General features: G+C 40.0%; 1 protein-coding gene across 6 annotated transcripts in view; it reads left to right on the top strand.

Annotated features, from left to right (window-relative positions):
* LOC115744625 (mitochondrial outer membrane import complex protein METAXIN) overlaps positions 1-11,301 on the top strand; it is a 31,284-nt gene extending 19,983 nt beyond the window's left edge. The window contains exons 1-7 of one of the 6 annotated variants that reach the window (XR_004015823.2): positions 75-410; positions 1,436-1,770; positions 2,047-2,120; positions 2,244-2,304; positions 8,017-8,182; positions 9,649-9,896; positions 10,843-11,301. Coding sequence is in view for 3 of the 6 variants with exons in the window: in XM_048278212.1 (XP_048134169.1) it covers positions 248-410; positions 1,436-1,770; positions 2,047-2,120; positions 2,244-2,304; positions 8,017-8,182; positions 9,649-9,833 (984 nt within the window). In the remaining 3 variants the exon portion in view is untranslated. Of the gene's footprint in view, positions 1-71; positions 411-1,435; positions 1,771-2,046; positions 2,121-2,243; positions 2,305-8,016; positions 8,183-9,648; positions 10,131-10,317; positions 10,435-10,842 lie in introns of those variants that run through there. The other 5 variants (XR_004015822.2, XR_007198244.1, XM_048278212.1 and 2 more) reach the window with 5 other exon arrangements.
* The last annotated feature ends 7,778 nt before the right edge of the window (positions 11,302-19,079 follow it).

The raw sequence follows: 19,079 nt of genomic DNA, 5'->3' as shown, positions 1-19,079 counted from the left end.
AGTCGATCCAGTCCGACTATCCGGATTGCCCCAAGCCCAAACATATCATCGACGTGAGCCGAAACTGCGATGACTGACCGCTCCAAAAAGCCAAAACCCGCCTCGCCGTCGTCGCCAAACGCCTCCATAACCACCATAAAGAAGAGAAATCTCTCTCTCTCTCTCTCTCCGATTCGGTCCATCTCTCAACAGGTTTCGCCTCTGTTCATCGTCACTGACGTCCGCCGAGAAAAGCGGGCCATAGACAATGGAAGGAGCGAGCGAAAGAGAGCGCGAGTTCACTCTCGTTGCTAGGAAGCCATGCTTCGGCCTCCCGACGGCTTGCCCTCATTGCTTGCCCGTCTTCATCTACCTCAAGCTCGCGAAGATTCCCTTCCGCTTGGACTTCAATCTGACCTTCCCCGATTCTGGTAATAATCGCGTCCACTTCATTCGCTTGTTGCTCTGTAATCATGGGATTTCAGGAGTTTTGGATGAGTTTCGGATGTTGATCAGTGTTGGTGGTAATGCTGCTGCTGTTAGGATTTCGGCCGTTGTTGTGGATTTTGCCTAAGTGTGGCTCGGCTGATAGTGATTTAAGTATGATTAGTTCATTGCGGCTCATGAAATAAATGTGAACTTCCTTAGGCATGGCTGGGGATGAGTGAAGTTCTTGTCAGGCTGAGGGTTTAAAGTGATTTTCTTTTGGTTGGGTCGTTAGGTTTAAATTTGATTTGAACTGTCTCTGGTGTTTAAAGAAAACAATTGTTGGATCTGTGTAAGTGGCTTTTGTTTACGAAGTATGAATTGTCTAGACAGTTGTTCCATTAGGATCTTGTTTTTGATGCTTCACTAGGCTAGTTAAAAGCATGCGAGCGTGTAAATTTCTTCATGTTTCGACTTCTATGGAGTTCTCTCCTTTCCTGCAGCTGATAAAATTCTTTCCTAGGGGAAATTAAGGGTCCGTTTTCAGCATGCTGGCCTTGTGATTCAAAGATACTTATAATTGTTATCTCCCCATGCTTTGCCTTCTAGATTTTAGGGGAGGATACTACCAAGTACCCCTATTACGTTCTATGGGAGCATTGCGACTTTCCATTGATTGCTTAGTCTTGTCCTCTAGCATTCAGTATGAACTACCACTGGTGTAAAGAGCAAGTTGCCTCAGGCTGACCTCTATTTTCCCTTAATTCTCTTTAGGCCTGCTTTGGAAATGCTAGTAAAAGAGATCGTTTCTGTTCTGATCATATTTACCTGTTTGACTTTCCATGTTTAGGACATTGAAGAATACTATTCTGATTGCTTGCTGATTATATTTCTCTTAAGATAATCTGGTATGTCTCTTGAGGTTTTCAATGTAACTAACGTTCATAAGAGTAGTTGTTGTGATGCAAATGTGACACTAAATTATCTGTCAATTAGAAAGATAACATAATTCTGCGGCTCTGCTTTCCAGATCAAGTTCCCTATGTCGAGTCCGGTGCTTATGTGGCTTATAATAATGAGAAAGGTGGCGTAATTGAGAGTTTGAAAGAAGATGGTATTGTTGATTTGGACTTGGAACTCCGATCACTTCCTGAATTTATCTCATCGAAGGCCATGATCAGCTCATGGCTGGAAGAAGCAATCATCTATGAGCTATGGCTGGGGTCTGATGGAACTTCTGCTCACAACATATATTATGCTGATCTTCCGTGGCCAGTAGGGAAATTGCTCTACTTAAAGCAGATCCGCTCTGTTAAGCAGCGTTTGGGGATCACTAAAGACAATGCAGAACGAAGGGAAGCAGAGGTTGCTCTCTCTCTCTCTCTCTCTCTCTCTCTCTCTCTCTCTCACCACACACACACACACGTGCATGTTAAATAGCACAACTATGTGGTCTTGCACACACACAGAGGTATTCATCTAGACAGCACCCATGCCTGAGCTTGTATGCTTGAACATGCGTCTGTTCATATGCATATATACAATCTAATGCATTACAAGTTGGTTGCTGATTAAGTAGAAGAGGTGGTGGTGGTGGTGGTCAGATTTTTCAATATTGACGTGGTTCTGCCATTTCGACAGATATACAGGAGAGCAAACATTGCATATGAAGCGTTGTCTATTATGTTAGGAGAAGATGATTTTTTCTTTGGAAGGTGACTCTCTAGTCTCTCGAACTTGAGTTATTGGCTTCTAACTTAATTCCTCATTCTGAAGAAAGTTTCTGAGATTGTTGTAATTATGACATCTATAATGAGCCTATCGTGCACTTTTGACAGGCCATCAAGTTTGGATGCGATTTTTCTGGGGCATGCACATTTTACTCTTCAAGCCTTACCCGTAAGTCATTTCCACCTCGATAATCTTAAAATTGTTCTGATTGCTCAATGAATTGGGAATCGATGTTGATTATCCAAAAATATGCTCTCAAAGGCATAAAGAAGTTTAGATAATTGCTTGTGGTGTCTTGGCAGTGGCAGTACAATGTTGGAAATTTGTGTTGCCTGGCATCTAGTGAAATTTCTTTCGATACGGGTGGGTGGTCATGTTTTTATTGTTAAGTAGAAAAACAAGGCATAGCATCAAATTTCCATCCACAACTACTTTGACATTCGTGGGACGGTTCCAAAATCATGTAACTACATTTGTCATGTGTTTAAGGAGAAGATCATCGTTATCATTAACCAAAGAGAGATTACAAAGTTATAAGCAAACCCTATAGACATAAAAGACTATTTTGCCCTCACTTGAATATTTCCTAACACTCCCCCTCAAGTTGGGATGTAAATATCAAATAGTCCCAACTTGTTACAAAGAAAACTCACTCGACTCCCCCTTAGTGATTTAGTAAAGATATCTGCTAATTGGTCCTCCGTCCTTGTATGTTGAAGAATGATCTCCCCTTTCCGAACTTTTTCCCGTACAAAGTGACAATCAACCTCAATGTGTTTGGTTCGCTCATGGAAGACAGGATTATTAGCAATGTGAATAGCCGATTGATTATCACAATGTAATACGGATGGATCCGATGTTGACAAACCAATTTCTGATAGCAACATCCTCAACCGTGAGCAACTCACATGTCACATTTGCCATAGCTCTATATTCGCGTCAAGACTTGATCGGGAAACTACATGTTGTTTCTTGCTTTTCCAGGCAACTAAATTACCTCCAAGGAACACACAATAACCCGATGTAGATCTTCTATCGTAGGGACATCCATTGATCATCGCATCGAAAAACCCGTAGTTTTCGGATGTCCATAGTTCTTGAAAAGTAGTCCTTTACCCGGCGCTCCCTTCAAGTACTTGATAATCCGAAGCACGACATCCCAGTGAGTAGTACGAGGAGAACTCAAGAACCGACTAACCGCACTAACAGCAAAGGATATATCAAGTCTTGTGACAGTAAGATAGTTCAACTTTCCCACTAATCTCCGATACTTTCCCGGATCATGTAATAGTTCTCCATGTTGCGCGTCAAGTTTCACATTTGGTTCCATAGGACTATCTACCGGCTTTGCTCCAAGAAATCCAACTTCATCAAGAATATCAAGTACATATTTTCGTTGTGATAAATTGATACCTACATGTGAATAGGCAACTTCAATACCTAGAAAATATCGTGGGTCCTTAGTGCTGAATTCTGTATGCAGAAGCTGCTTAAGCCGTTGAATACCATCCGAATCGCTACCAGTAATGATAATATCATCCACGTATACCACCAAAAGAATACAACCAGCCGAGGAGATGGAACTAAACACCGAATGATCTACTTGACATCGTTTCAATCCAAACTTGATAACAGCATCACCGAATCTACCAAACCAAGCACGAGGAGATTGTTTGAGTCCATACAAAGCTTTATGTAAGCGACATACCAAATTCTCCCCCTGAGCAACGAATCCAGGTGGTTGCTCCATGTACACTTCCTCGGTCAAATCACCATGGAGAAAGACATTTTTCACATCTAACTGATGAAGAAGCCAACCAAAACGAGCAGCCAGGGAAATAAAGACACGAACAGATGGAATTTTGGCAACAGGTGAAAAAGTGTCGTCATAGTCAACACCATATGTCCGAGTATATCCCTTTGCAACTAATCTAGCCTTCAAACGATCAAGAGTGCCATCGGGATGTATCTTAACGGTGAAAACCCAACGACAACCAACGGTTTGCTTACCCGCAGGTAGGGGAACGTGTTGCCGTGTATGGTTGTCAATGAGCGCTTTCATTTCGTCCTCCATGGCTTGCCGCCATCCAGGATGAGCAAGGGCTTCAGCAACACTACTAGGCAAAGAAATAGAGGACAAGGACGAAACAAAGATAGAGAAACTCGGAGACAAACGATCATATGATAAGAAATTTGAAACTGGATGACGAGTACGAAGACAATAAGAAAGACCGGAAGAAGGAGCATAACGATCCACGGGACGGCCAACACAAGAACGTGTACCTTTTCGAGAAGCGATGGGCAAATCGGGATCAGAGGATGGTGTAGCAACCGATCGTGGAACAGATGAATCATGTGTTGGAGAAGTCTCGTACCCTTTGGAGTGAGAGCTGTACCGCGTCGGTGATAGGTGCGGTCAAAAACCGAAATCCCGTGGACGGTTCTGAAGGAAGTGAGAATGGAGGGAGTGTCGGTAAGGCGCATCCGCCCCCTTCGGGAGTCACCGTAGATTCCATCCGGGGATTGTAATATGGCTGATCCTCAAAGAATGTTACATCTGCCGATACGAGAACACGACGACGTTTAGGACTATAACATTTGTAGCCCTTCCGAGTTCGAGAGTATCCGAGAAAGATACATTTCTCCGCACGAGGATCTAGCTTATCAATACCTGGAGTAAGTTTATGCATAAAACAAACACAACCAAAGACACGTAGAGGTAATGGAAAGGGAGGACGATCTGGATGTAATATGGAAAATGGTGTCTCCCCCCGAAGAACAGAAGTTGGAAGTCGATTAATTAAGAAACAAGTCGTAAGAACCGCATGACCCCAGAATGTTTTAGGTAGATGCATGTGAAACAGGAGACAACGTGCAACATCAAGAAGATGTCGATTTTTACGCTCAGCGACACCATTCCGTTGGGGAGTATATGAACAAGAAGTCCGATGAATAATACCATGAGAATCAAGAAAAGGTTGAAAACCAGAAGTGATGGCAAGATACTCTTTGGCATTATCCGAGCGCAAAATTTTAACAGAAGTATGATACCGATTCAGCACCTCAAAATAGAATAGGCGAAAGCAATGAAAAATCTCGATACGATCCTTTATTAAAAATAACCAAGTCATTCGGGAAAAATCATCCACGAATGTAACAAAGTACCTAAAACCAGAAATATCGGGAACACGACATGGACCCCAAATATCGGAGTGAACCGGTTCAAATGGACTCGACACACGACTTTGAATGCGAGAAGGAAAGGAAACCCTATGGTGTTTACCAAACCGACAAGCTTCACATTGAAAAGAAGTCATAGACTCGGACCGAGACTCGGGAAATAAACGCCTAAGAGTGGTTGGAGGCGGATGACCAACACGGCAATGCATCCGGAACACATCGGAGGATGTGTGCATTACAGCTGCAGCAGCTAGCACCTTCTTGTCAAAGTAGTACGGACCATTGGATTCATGTCCCCCACCAATCATCTGTCCGATCCTCGGATCCCGAAAGACACAATGAGAAGAGAAAAAGGTTATGGAATGCTTTAGTTCTTTAGTCAAAGAACCGACAGAAATTAAATTATATGAGGATTTGAGATGAAGGACGGATGACAAAGAAAGAGATGGACTCAAACGTGCAATTCCAAGATCATTAACCCGAGATTGTGAACCACAGCTAATGTAACAAAATTCGACATTCCAGGAGGTTTGGAACAAAGAGAAGACAACAACTTGGAATTACCAATCATATGGTGAGTAGCTCCGCAGTCTATGACCCAAGAGTTAGAAGCTGCAGAAAATAAACAGGATGAACTACCTTTTGAGGTATGTGCCGAGTAGCGATAGGTGCTGAAGGACTTGTCACCTGTTGGGACCGAACCAAGGCATCATACTCGGGACGTGTCAATGTAACGTAATCACTCATATGCCGCATATTGGTAGAGTCCGGTGGAGTCCGTAAAAGAGAATCATCTGTCTCTGCATAGGCGGTAAAGCTAGGCCGGAGCTCGGGATGAAGTGCATAACAATAAGCTTCTGTATGTCCAGCCCTTTGACAATGAGTACAAAAACAGGAGCCACGACCACCCCCAAAGATAGTGGCACTACGAGCACCAGCACCTCCATCACGGCCTCCACGACCTCCACTCGGAGTAAAACCACGACCACGACCACGAAAACCACGACCGCGAGCTCCACGTACATTAGTGCCATGAGAAATCATAGCACTTGTCTCTACAAACGAGGTGATCTTTTCATTAGGGGTGGAACGAAGAGCTCGGGAGAAAGTCTCATCTACAGCAGGAAGGGAGCTCCGAGAGGTAATCTGGCGGCGAAAGGAGAAATATTCAGGTCCGAGGGTCTTGAGATATAGTATAACTCGAAGATCCTCTTGTCGTTTGACGAGAACAACTGGATCGTTTGAAGCTGGAAGATAAGTGTCTAATTGCCTACAAAGTGTCGTGAAACGAGCATAATGCTCAGATAAAGATTGGCTTCCACGTTGAAGATCAAACGGGGCTTCCCACGTGTCACACACTCGTGTCATGTCGTTCTCGCCAGAATAAAGTAAAGCACATTTTTCCCGGACTTCCTTAGCAGATTTGCACCGAATAAAGTGAGGACTAATTTTAGGATCCATACTATTCCACAATAGAGTACGGATCATTGCATCTCCGGCAAGCCAATCGAGCAAGTTACTCTCATCCGAAGGGACCATAGATTTAAGATAAACACTTTGTTTAGTGGCAGTGAGGTAAACTTCAACTGCTGTAGACCAAGATGCATAATTAGTTCCATCTAACTTGACGGAGGTCATTTGCAATTGCGGCAAACCAGTAGAGGACCCCGAAGCAGCCATTAGCAAACAAAGAATGTCAAGCTAATCAAACGTTTAACTCCAATATCAGAATCAGCCACAAATAATTACTACAGGCCACTCAATTCCATTTGTCTCCTCCAAAACGAAGCAAAAAATCAATCTTCAAATAAAACAATCAGCAGCCCTTCAGAATAACCATATTCAGTGACACGTCAGAATAATCACAAACAGCAACACCAATCAGACCAACTAAATGTTTGCAACGCGTTGAGAAAGAAACAACAAGAACCAGACTGATTAGAAGCTTCCATGAACTCCAGTCCAGAAAACAGAACCTGAACAACTCAGTAACAAAGGAGGAGCAAGTGCCTGAAGTCCAGATTCATGATCGTAGGAAACTCCAATGCTGCAACTCGACCGAAAAAGAAATCCGCGAGTAAAGGAGAGGCGTGAATGGGTTGGCACTCTGTTGGTGAGAGATGGGGAAGTCGCAAATGGATCTGCGACAAAGAAGAGGGGATTACGATGGGATTTGCAGTGGTGTGGGGGGGAGTCTCTCTGCAGTGGTGTGGAAGGGTTGCGAGTGGGTCTGCAGTGGTGTGGAAGGGTCGTGAGTGGGTCGCGAGTGGGCGCGAGTGGTTGCGAGTCTCTCCACAGTGGTGTGGGAGGGTCGCAAGTGGGTGAACAGGGCTATGGAGGGTCGCAAGTCTCTCTACCGATGATGAGAGAGTGCCGATGAATGAATCTGTGGTGGAGGAGGATGGCGATGGCAGTGGGTGTCGTGATTACACCGACGGCAAGAGCGACGGTGGTTTTTCTGGCTCTGATACCATGTTTAAGGAGAAGATCATCGTTATCATTAACCAAAGAGAGATTACAAAGTTATAAGCAAACCCTATAGACATAAAAGACTATTTTGCCCTCACTTGAATATTTCCTAACATCATGCATAAATGCCGTTTCTTACTTTTATCGAGCAATCCTTGAAATAATTATCAGCTCACATATGCTAATAAAAAAAATGTACATTATGGCTTATTCTGCAATTTTCTGCTGTAGGAAATATCTTTGCTGCGAAACAGGCTTGTGGAGCATGGCAATCTAGTCCGGTATGCTGAGAAACATAAGTCAGAGTGTCTAGAAGCTGGTTCATCATCATCCTCTGACATGCATTTTCCTCCAAGCTCTTCAGCATCTGCTCCGAGACAAGGTCCTTCACATTGGAGTAAGACCTCTTCAGCTTCACATTTTTAATTATTTACTCCTTAATTTCATAACACTTTGCGGGTTAGGATGAAGTAGCTTACAGCTGTGAGTAATTATTTGGGAATAATTGTCTGTCAGTGCGCTGGACGATGATTTCATGTTTTGATAATTTCTGCTTATGGGGAGACCTTTGTGCATTTAACCCTGAGTGCTCAAACTCATTCGTCTCAGAAGCTTCCATAAGCGCTCACTGGGTCCTTTTGAGTGCTGCAATGGGCAATCGGTTAACATTACCTTTCTGATGTGGATAAGGCACATGTGCTAGTGGAGATAGGCTGTGAGCCAGTGTTGTCAAACCCGGTGCTGAGTCCTGACTGCTGGATTCAACCAGTTGAACCCTACTGGCTTTCAGACTGGTCCTTTGCCCTTTCGCTTATAATGCCCCCTCTTTTGTTAATTTTGCTCCTAACTCTATCTTTAAAAAATAAGTAACTGCAGAAAGCAGGAGTTCAACTCCTGCCGTCATGACATCAGCAACACGTGATCTAGCGGTTGAACCAGTTGAACAATTAACTGGGGCTCTTATATGTACACTGGTGTGGGCTTGAAAACACTGCTTACTGTGGTGTGGGCTTGAAACCCTCTTGTATAGTGGCCTGTCATTTCCATTTCTCTTAAATCAAGTACTCCAGAAGTTATGGGAGAGCCATTAGCTAGTTTAGAGGCAGAGTGTGGATCATTTTCTGTGGTTGGCATGCCCGCAATTGCATTGTGTCCTAAGAACACATAGGTAGATTAGCTAGGTGTGGAGAGTGTGAAAGTGAAGATGTCTAAGTCTTGTCAGATGGCAATTAGAGATTGCGAGCAGTTACAACTGCAATGCTACGCGCGGGACACCAGATACCCATGACATGTGTTCACCTCTTGCTTTCAATTGAGTGACGGTATTGCACAAGCAGATACTTGTGAACCTGTGAAGTTGTCTTGGGAGCAAATTTTGCTTCTCACATTTTGGGACTTCCCTTTGTAGTGAAGTTGGCTGGAGTAAAGAACCTTCAAGGAAAATGTCAGATACCACTTCAAAATTCTGGGCTCCCTCACAAAAGTTGGCTTCCTTGTCCAACTGTCCATTGTGCTATTTCAAATCATAAGGACGAGGTCTCTTTTCCAGGTTCATGAAAAAAAAAAAAAGGGGAAGGAAAGGTTAGGGTGATCGCAGCCGATAGCACCACACTTCAGAAGCCGTTCTCTCTCTGTTACTAGACAAAATTGTTTAGCAAACACTATCCCTAATTAAGGATTTGTCAGATTTCTCAGCCCAGGGTAACTGAATACAAGTTGTCTCATTAATGGTGGATTCTTCACTTTTTATCCTAGAGTGGAAGTTGAGAGCCTAACCAACTTAATGCCTACGCTTTTGGATCAAGTTATTCTCTTTTCATCTAATATCATATGTAATGTACTTACGAATGGTTCTTTCTCTAGGTTCCAAGCACAAGAGCAAGCCAAAGAGAGAGAAAACAGAGGAAGAGAAAACATTCAGGAAAAGAGCCAAGTATTTTCTAGCAGCGCAATTTACTGCAGTTTTGCTTTTTCTTACCATTATGCGGAGATCAGATGATAATGAACTGGACCTTGATGACGACGATGGTGATTTGGATTATGAATGAACAGTACATATACTGACTCGTGTACGAGGATCATCAACATCATGTACTCTGTTGCTCACCAAGATGACGTGGATGATCAATTTTTACGTCCATTATAGTTAGTTCTGTATCTTTCTGAAGAAAATTTTGCGGATACTGTTCTATAAAAGTCGAGGCAGCCTTTTATTAGTGAGAGATGAATTTTTTGTTGGTCGAGGATGATTTGGGTGAGGCTTTTGGGCCAAAAGATTCTCATGAGGTTATCCTATCCCATATTTTTTCTCCAGAGATTTGTACTGGGACACCGATTGGTTTTAATGCTTCGACCGTTTAGCAGAATGTTGTTTCTCTAAAGTTTTCCCCCCTTATGACATCCCCCCCCCCGCCCCCAAAAAAAAAAAAAAAAAAAAAAAGAAGAAGAGTTTTCCCCCCTTAAAACCATGTGTAGTAAGTGGATTTGGAGCTTCATACTTTACTCTCGAATGAGCTGTTTATGTTCCTGCAGAAATCTCCATGCCAATCATGTGTGTACAGTCATGGGAGATTGTGGTTTAGATGGTGTTCAAACGTTCTTATCTAAAGATCTATAGCTTACACCATGTTGTGAGGGTGGAGCCAAAAAGCAGTCAATAAAGGAAATGGGTGCGTCCCGTTCGTCTAAACTGATGGCCTGTGAAACTCGCCTGTTCTTGAGTAACTCTTGAGGTATTAGGCATGTTGAAGAATTGATTTATTGGGGGTTAAAAACAGATGCCACAGATAATTACTTTGTATGCAGAATGTCGTTTATGCCATTGATATTTGTTAGTGCAATTGAAATGTCGTAAGACAGATACGTAGACTTGGAGATGTCGACCACACTGTGGAGCTCAATAAGTGATTTGCTATTCGTTTTATATTGTATGACACGTATGACAATATCATGAATTGCTCTGATACGTTAGGACATGGACCATCATGAGAGAAGAGAAAGTTGTGCTTGATGGGTATGAAAGTAGCGATTGGTTTTGTTCATCTGCCTTCAATTCAGGAAACACTAGTGCTGAAGAATATATTCTCGAAGTAGCAAAGAGGGTCACCTTCGATCCTTGGTATAGAAAGATATTCTCTTTGTAACTTCAGGTTTTGGGGGCAGTTGTGACAGGTTCCGGTCTATTGTAGTTCTGGGTCGTTGGACGATAAGGTGGTCCTATTCCTGGAGATGATCACTGCACTGGAGAACTCTGCCTCCCCTCTGGTTTGAGGTTGGTGCGCTTCAGGCTGAATCATATCTTCTCTGCCCGCGATCTACTCATTGAATTGTCTGCACGCGCATTTGTCTGTCATTAGAATTTGATGAATCATGCTCCATTGTCGGATCGACTTTAATGAAGCTATTAAAGAACAGGCAACCTCTTGAATGAGGGGACCATTGGGATTTCAAATGGAAGTTGCCAATGTCCGCTTGTGTAAAAAGAATCACTCGATAACGTGGAAGGCGTCGTATACCTTATGCTCAGTCTACCAGCTTCACGATACACACATGTCGTCGATGATAATCGTAATCAGAGTCTTGGCTTATGCAAGAAGATCGTGCAAAATTTTCACGTCATAGCTTAATGCATTAGTTTCTGTTCTGTAAAATTTTCAATGGATCAGTAAGTTTCAAATTTCCTAGCGGCTTTACGCTATATAAGAAGATGGGGACGAATGTCAAGTACGTTTGTCCAAAATGACTATGACTCTCCTTGTTATGTACTTTCTGGATGGGTTAATAAATTTCTAATTCACATGGTAAATAAGTTTGTTAAGCCACACATGTGGATCTTGGTAATGTCCAATAGTTTCAGTAAGTTCCAGATTTTTTTTTTTTTTTTGGGGGGTTGGAAACTATGGTGCCTGTACAGTTCTATGTTGGTAAATATCTACGAGATGTAGTAATTATCTGAGATTAATAGTTACTAGTTATTATATTGCCGGCTTGTGTTGTGAAGTCATAGACTATCGTTTCTTATAGTAAGCCTACATATATCTACTTGTATTATGCGATTGATAGTTACGTTGATTTTGAGGTAAGGTGACTCCAATTAGGTATTGCCCCTTGGGACGTATTGAGTTAGTAGATTCACATGAACATTGATAATTTTCTCATAAACAGGTGGCAAATTCAAGAATACAGGTAAAGAAGATACAAATTTTGTTTTCTTATTCGAAATTCAAATCATATAGAATTGTTCGATTCCGCTTTGTTAGAACACTATCTTAAAACGTGTCACAAAATTTTTTTGGAGCATATACTTTTAGCCAGCTCATATTCTCCACTTTATTTTGTTTTTTAGTTTGGTGTGGACCCTGACCGTATTGCTAAGATAATAGTTGCTTCCCACTAACTTTAGGGTACAGATAATTCCACAAAAATTGATACAAAAAAGGATTAATATCATGAAAAACCCTAAACTGATAAACCAATGATAAATTTACCCCAAATTTTTTTATCACAAAAAACCCTAAACCGGTATATACACTTGTGACAAATTTATCCTCCATTAAATTGAATTAATATCACGAAAAATCTCATATTGATAAACCTGTGACAAATAGAGGGTAAAAACCCTAAACCGACATATTCGTCAACCGCCACCTGTCATCCAACTAAGCAAATTGACAGTTAAATTTAACAAAAACTAATAGAGAGTAAATTTGTTACGGGTGTACCAGTTTGGGATAAATTTGTTACAAGTGTATCAATTTAGGGGCTTTTGTTATCAAAAAAATAATTTTGAATAAATTTATCGTAGGTGTACCAATTTGAGATTTTTCATGGTATTAACCCTATAAAAAAATAATGCGAGAACGTAACTATGACAACTAAAGATGTGCGCTATATACACCACTCGATATAATATATATCATATACCACTCGATATATCAATTTTGTAAGTCTAAGTCTCGACACCTACCTAGCATCATTCCAAACTTTAGGATGAGGTTAGGGACCTCATTATGTGTACATAATCAAAATATTAAGAAAGATTCGAACTGCAGGGAGCTTAATCGTGGCGGGTCAACCATCAAATCACATCAAAGTATGAAAAGTTGATTAAGAATTCAAGAGCTAAGGCGTAATTTGAAAGCAATATAGATGACTTTATCTCACCTCACAAGGCCATGAAATGATATGAAGAATCTTATTAAGAAGTTGTATCATCGATGTTTTTAGATGTTCATTTATATGCCGATAAGATATTCTCTTTTAGGAACTAAAAAGCTCAACCGTTCGATTAATTGAAAGGAATTTTGTAGCATGCTAATAAAAGCATCTATGATTTTGTCGTTGTAACATCGCCTTCGATTGCGATGCTGTAAAATATGTCCTGTCATTTGGAATTGGAACAATAGCACGTGATGTCCAAAAGTGGCCATGCAAGATCCGGGTTGCTTTCACAAACACGTGCAGGTGGTGGACCAAATATGATAACCGATCTAACTATATAAAGTAATGTTGTTAAACTAGCATTTGACCAAAAAGCCACACAATGCTTATCTCAAGATCCATACGCAACGCAAAAAAAAGAAAAACCTTGCAACTTGTGTTTTTTTTTTAAAATTGATTTAGGAGATAAAGAAAAGTGGCATACCCTAAATAAGATATTATACTTAAGTCAGCAGCTAATGAACAATTAAAAAGGAAAGAAAAATGGTACAGCCTAAATCGTTCTAATTTTATTGGATAATTAACTTGGAAACTCGAAATGACAACGAACTTGCCGTAAGGGGGTAGAAAAAGGCAAGCTAAATGTTCAACAAAATCAACTCAATGTAACGAGGAGTACATTCTATTGGAAGTGCCAATTCATATCAATGACAATGTAATGCAAATTATTTCAAAGTGATCAATCGTGACAAATTTATTTCGAAATGAAACAGTGATAACTTTATCCTAAACCTAACGATTTTTCATTTTTTCTTTTTTTCCCCCGCTAATGGGACATATCTTCTAGTGGTTCTTTCAATTCCTACAACAAAATTCAAGGACAACATAATGTCCTTGTCACTAGTAGTTAATTAAAACACTTAATGTCTTCCAAATCATCTCAGACTTTGCACCAACTGCTAGTGGTGCAGGTTGAGAAATGAGCTTCGCGATTTTAGACGTCGAAAATTGTCCAGCAGCTTGTGGTTGCAGCACCAACTGATCGAGACGTCCATTAAGACCTTTTTCCCCCCAAAAAAGACAAGGAAAAGGATAAGTGCTTCTTCCTGTGTGTGACACCTTTTGACATGCAATTGGTCTTTTTTTTTTTGCCCTTATAATCTTTTATTTGGGAAGAACATTTGGTCGTGATTGCTTTGCTTGTTATTGTCTTTCCATGCGTCTTTTTTCTTCCACTTTAAGATCATTTTCTTGATAATGCGCATAAGATATGGTATTATATTTGAATGTGTGGATTATGGTATGATAAACAACCACTCATTAGACTGATTCTTTTGGTTTTGTTTTTAACCTTTAAGGAGGGAATATTTCTAGTGAAGAAGATAAAAGAATGCATTTGTGTAGGATCCCACCACTTACGATCATCTTGTGCTTACTTAGAGACATGGTTTTCTGGTATTCTCATTGATTCTAACTTCCACCATGATTATATTTATTCTATGATTCTCTCCTAGTACGAGATGGGGTTAGGCAACGTGGACATGATTACTTCCCCAGGGTCTAATCAATCCTGGTTGGATATTCACATTCGGACTGGACGCTACAAAGCAAAATTTGTAGTGGTGGTCACTGGGTGAAGTAGGGCGCCTTGCGAGAGGGATGGTTATTAATTTTGTTATTTCTACATCTTCCACAGCGGTGTACATGTTAATAAAGTTTTATCTACATCACACTTTGACGTTATCTGATGGCCATAACAACTGAATTGGATTTCAAGAAGGGTAGGCAGGGGTGGTTTGGCCGCCAGGGCGAGAGGCCTTAGCGGCTCCTAGCAGCCTTTTAAAATTGCGAAAGGGATATGAATGAATCAAATAGCACATAATCACGGGCAAATGTTCCTAGACTACATGTGAAATTGAGACTAAATCGCAAGAGGTAGCTTTTGAAATAAGAACAACGTTTCGCATGGGAATTTCAATTGAGATAATTCTCGGGTGTCATATTTGATGTCGAAAGTATATGATTTGTGTAAGAAAGAAAACTTAATCAGGAAAATAAAAAATCTTGGATCTTGATTAAAAAAACATGATAATACAGGGCCGAAATGTTAGAATTTTTTCTATAATTTATTAAGGCTGTGTTTGGTAATCGGGATAAAATTTAGGATAGGATAAATTTTATCCTACCATGTGTTTGGTGCTTGCCCAGGACAGGATGAAGTGAGATATAAGAGGGATATAGTCCGGATAAAATTATCCCATGGGGGAGGTGAGATAACGATAAATAGGATTTCTAATAACCCTAATCGATAAGTAATTTTTTTTTCAAATAATAGTTTTCCCAAAATAATAAAATTAAAATAGTATTAGGATATAAATAGTATTTGATTTATAATATAAAATACGAAAAATAACAAAAATAAAAATGATTTCATCATTATTTATTTCCATTTTGATTTATGTATACGAATTTCTTCTATCTTATAATATAATTTTTTTATATTATACTATATTTATATTTATTACATATTTTAGGTATTTAGGAATATTAGTATAATTTACTATTTAGTAAAATGTTATTGGAGAATGATGGAAGGGGAAAAACGAAATAAAAAAAGAAAGGGAAAAATAATAAATAAATAAATAAAAAGCAATAAAAACGAACTAGGCAAGAGTGTCGGGAGGAATTCCTACCATTTTCATTTGTGTAACTTTTAGGTTCATTTACACCGATAAGTCATTCATACCTAATAATAGACTAAATAGAATGTGAAAATATTTTGCTTTATTATTGTGAGTCAACAAACAATAGATATGATATAACAAAATTCCTGGATTTCATATATTATCCTATCCAATATTATCCTGTCTAGAAATTTCGACGACCAAACATAGCCTAATTGTTTGCTTATTAAGAACAAATTTTGTTGTAAAAAATTATTTGGGGTAGAATAATCTAGTAAGAGCAGAATGAAGGGAAATTTCATAAAAAAAATATCATAAATGTGTTGCAATTGTGTCAATTTAGTCATAAATTTTTCAATTTAACCAATTTGGTCATAAACATTCTGACAATTTACCAATTCATCCCGAGCCTTTCATTGTATCAGTTTAGTTCTAGGTTTTTTGATGATTTGATAATTTAGTTCTCAATAGTTTCACAATTTACCAATTTAATCATTTCGATCAATTTTAACTAGAAATCGATGACATGGTGGTTTGATCATTGTTGGTCATCCAAAGTGGCACGACTAACGTTGACCAACTTTAGAAATTTTTTAATATTTTATTTTATTTTTTCTCCATTTTCTAATGTTTTTCCTTCTATTTCTTTCCAACCTTAGGCCGGCAGCCCTCACCTAGGCCAGGCAAGGGCATTGCGGCCCTTCTTGGCCATAGGTGAGGGCATCTGTACCCTTATCGGCATCAAGCGGGAGCCGCCCTTGCCGGATCTAGGCAATAGTCTTGGCCCTTGCCGACCCCGGGTAAGGCTGGCTCTTCTTAGATTTGGGCAACGATCATGGCCCTTGTCCATGGCCGGTAAGGGCCTGGGCGAGGGATGTGACCCTCGCTACCGGTCGACAAGAGCTGCTTGTGGTTGACGAGATCGTCTCCCACTAACCTAAGGATGGAAAAATGGAGAAAGAAAAGGTAATAATTGAAAAAAATTTAGAAAACTATCAAAAAATGTAATATTTAAAAAAATTGAAAAAAAGTTGTCCTAGGTGCTAACTAGACCATTATGTCGTTGACTTCTGGCTAATTTTATATGAAAGGACTAAATTGGCAAATCATCAAAAGGTTAGGAAGTTGAGAATAATGCGGAAGACAACAATTGTAGATTTTCTATATATTTTCATATATCTAGAAAATCGTACATGGAGCCTATTTATAGACTTTATTAGAATACTAAGGTAATAAGATAAAGATAGTATCAAATCAATTAAAGATATGCACTATCAAATCAGATATTTGCATAATCTAGAAAGATATGGCTAAATCAACTAAATATCTTAATGTTGCCAACATCCCCTAAATGCAAGGTGAGTTGAAACAAATCAACTTAAGCTTGACAAATAATCTACACATTTTCCAAAATATCTTTGATAGCCATACAATCATATAGTGAAAATGTTGGGTATGATAGATCCGTGGTGCATCGGTGCACGTGGTACGTGTGGTGGCTCCAAGATTTCGTTGACAACGAGATTTCAATTTGTTGATTGTATAATGATGGCAACTCTAGTGATGGTGATGGTTTCTCGAGTGACACGTGAAACGTTGAGAATCGGAGGGGAAACAGCAAATGAGTGATGCAAATGGCTTGCAAAACAGTACCTGAGCGATGCAACCTATCCGGCTTGCGTCATAGCATCAAGCAGCATATACGACAAGCTTGGAAAAATATTTATTGAGTGATGGGGCCCTGCACGACTGGCATTCAAAGAAGAGCCACCTCCATGAAAAGGGCTCGACAAGATGACGCGTCGCCAAGATCGTAACACGACCACCATGATGCTTATTTAGACATGAATGAAGCACTATGATAACACTATTGAGAGGCGGGGATGGATTTACTTTATTGTGGGTGCATGGGGTGCATCAAGTGGGAAGTGCACCCGGTGCTATAAGATTACATTAGGAAGGAGGCTCTAATACCAAGTTAAGAACAATGCGGAAGGTAAAAATTGAGAAATTTCCGTATATTTCGATACATATAGAAAATAGTACATGGAGCCTTATAGGCTTTATTAGAAGACTAATTAAGGTAATAACATAAATGTAATATCAAATATAATCAACTAAGGATATGCACTACCGGAAGAGATATATACATAATTCTGAAAGACATGCCGAATCAATTAAATATTTTAATATTGCTAGCATCCCCCTAAATCGCTAGTTGAGTTGAAACAAATCAACTTGAGTTTAAAAAAAGTTTCCAAATAGTGTCCAAAAAATATTTGATTGCCTTGAATCATGTAGTAGAAATGGTCGAAACAGGCACTACACAATGTCGAGCATGATGGATCCGTAGAGCGGCTGCACATTGGGTACATGTGGTGGCTCCAACCTTCCGATGACGACGAGATTTCAATATGTTGATTTTCTGATGGCGGCAAGTCTAGTTGTGGTGTCGACTTTTTGAAATGACACGCAAAACGTAGAGAATCAAGAGGGAAATTGCAAGCGGCCAATGCGACTAGCTTGTAAAATAGTAACTGAGCGACGCGGCCTATATGGTTGGCGTCATAGCATCAAGAGGCTGATATGGCCGACTTAGGCAAATACTAATAGAGCGATGCAGCCTGTGCGGCTGGCATCGAAAGAAGAGACACCTCCATGAAGAAAGCTTGACAAAGTGACGTGTCACCGACATCGTATCACGACCATTGTAGCGTTTACTTAGCCAGGAACGAAGCACTCTGATGAACACGATCGAGAGTCGGGGATGGATTTATTTTTCTATAGGTGCATGGGGTGTACACTCGGTTAGAAGTGCACTCGGTGCACTAAGGTACCAAGTTAATAATGTGAAAGATAAAAATTGAGAAATTTCTATATATTTCGATATACCTAGAAAAGAGTAAATATAGCCTCTTTATAGGATATATTAAAAATCTAACTAAGGTAATAAGATATAAATAATATCAAATACAACCAATTAAGGATATATATTATTAAAAGAGATATATGAGTGATCGTGGAAGATATGCTGAATCAAGTAAATATCATAATATTGCTAACACCCCTCTCAAGGTGAGTTGAAACAAATCAACTTGAGTTTAAAAAATAATCTAAATAATGTCCAAAAAGTCTTCAATCTCCTCGAAATCGTATAGCGAAAATGGTCGAAATCGGCATTACACAACATCGGGTATGATGGATCCATGGCGTGGTTGCACGTTGGTTACATGCCGGTTACATGCGGTGGCTCCAGGCTTCTGTTGATGACAAGATTTCAATATGTTGATTGTTTAATTATAGCCTGTCTAGTGGTGGTGTTGGCTTCTCGAGTTGACACGCGAAATGTCAAGAATCGAGGGGAAAATTGCAATTGGCCGAAGTGGCTGGCTTGCAAAATAGTAATTAAGTGACGTGGCCTATATAACTAGCGTCATAGCATCAAGCAGC

The sequence above is a fragment of the Rhodamnia argentea genome, chromosome 4 (assembly GCF_020921035.1).
Source record: "Rhodamnia argentea isolate NSW1041297 chromosome 4, ASM2092103v1, whole genome shotgun sequence".
In the NCBI taxonomy this organism is placed as follows: Eukaryota; Viridiplantae; Streptophyta; class Magnoliopsida; order Myrtales; family Myrtaceae; genus Rhodamnia; species Rhodamnia argentea.
Note: the sequence above shows the minus strand (reverse complement) of the source record. Positions and strands in the feature narration are given on the sequence as shown.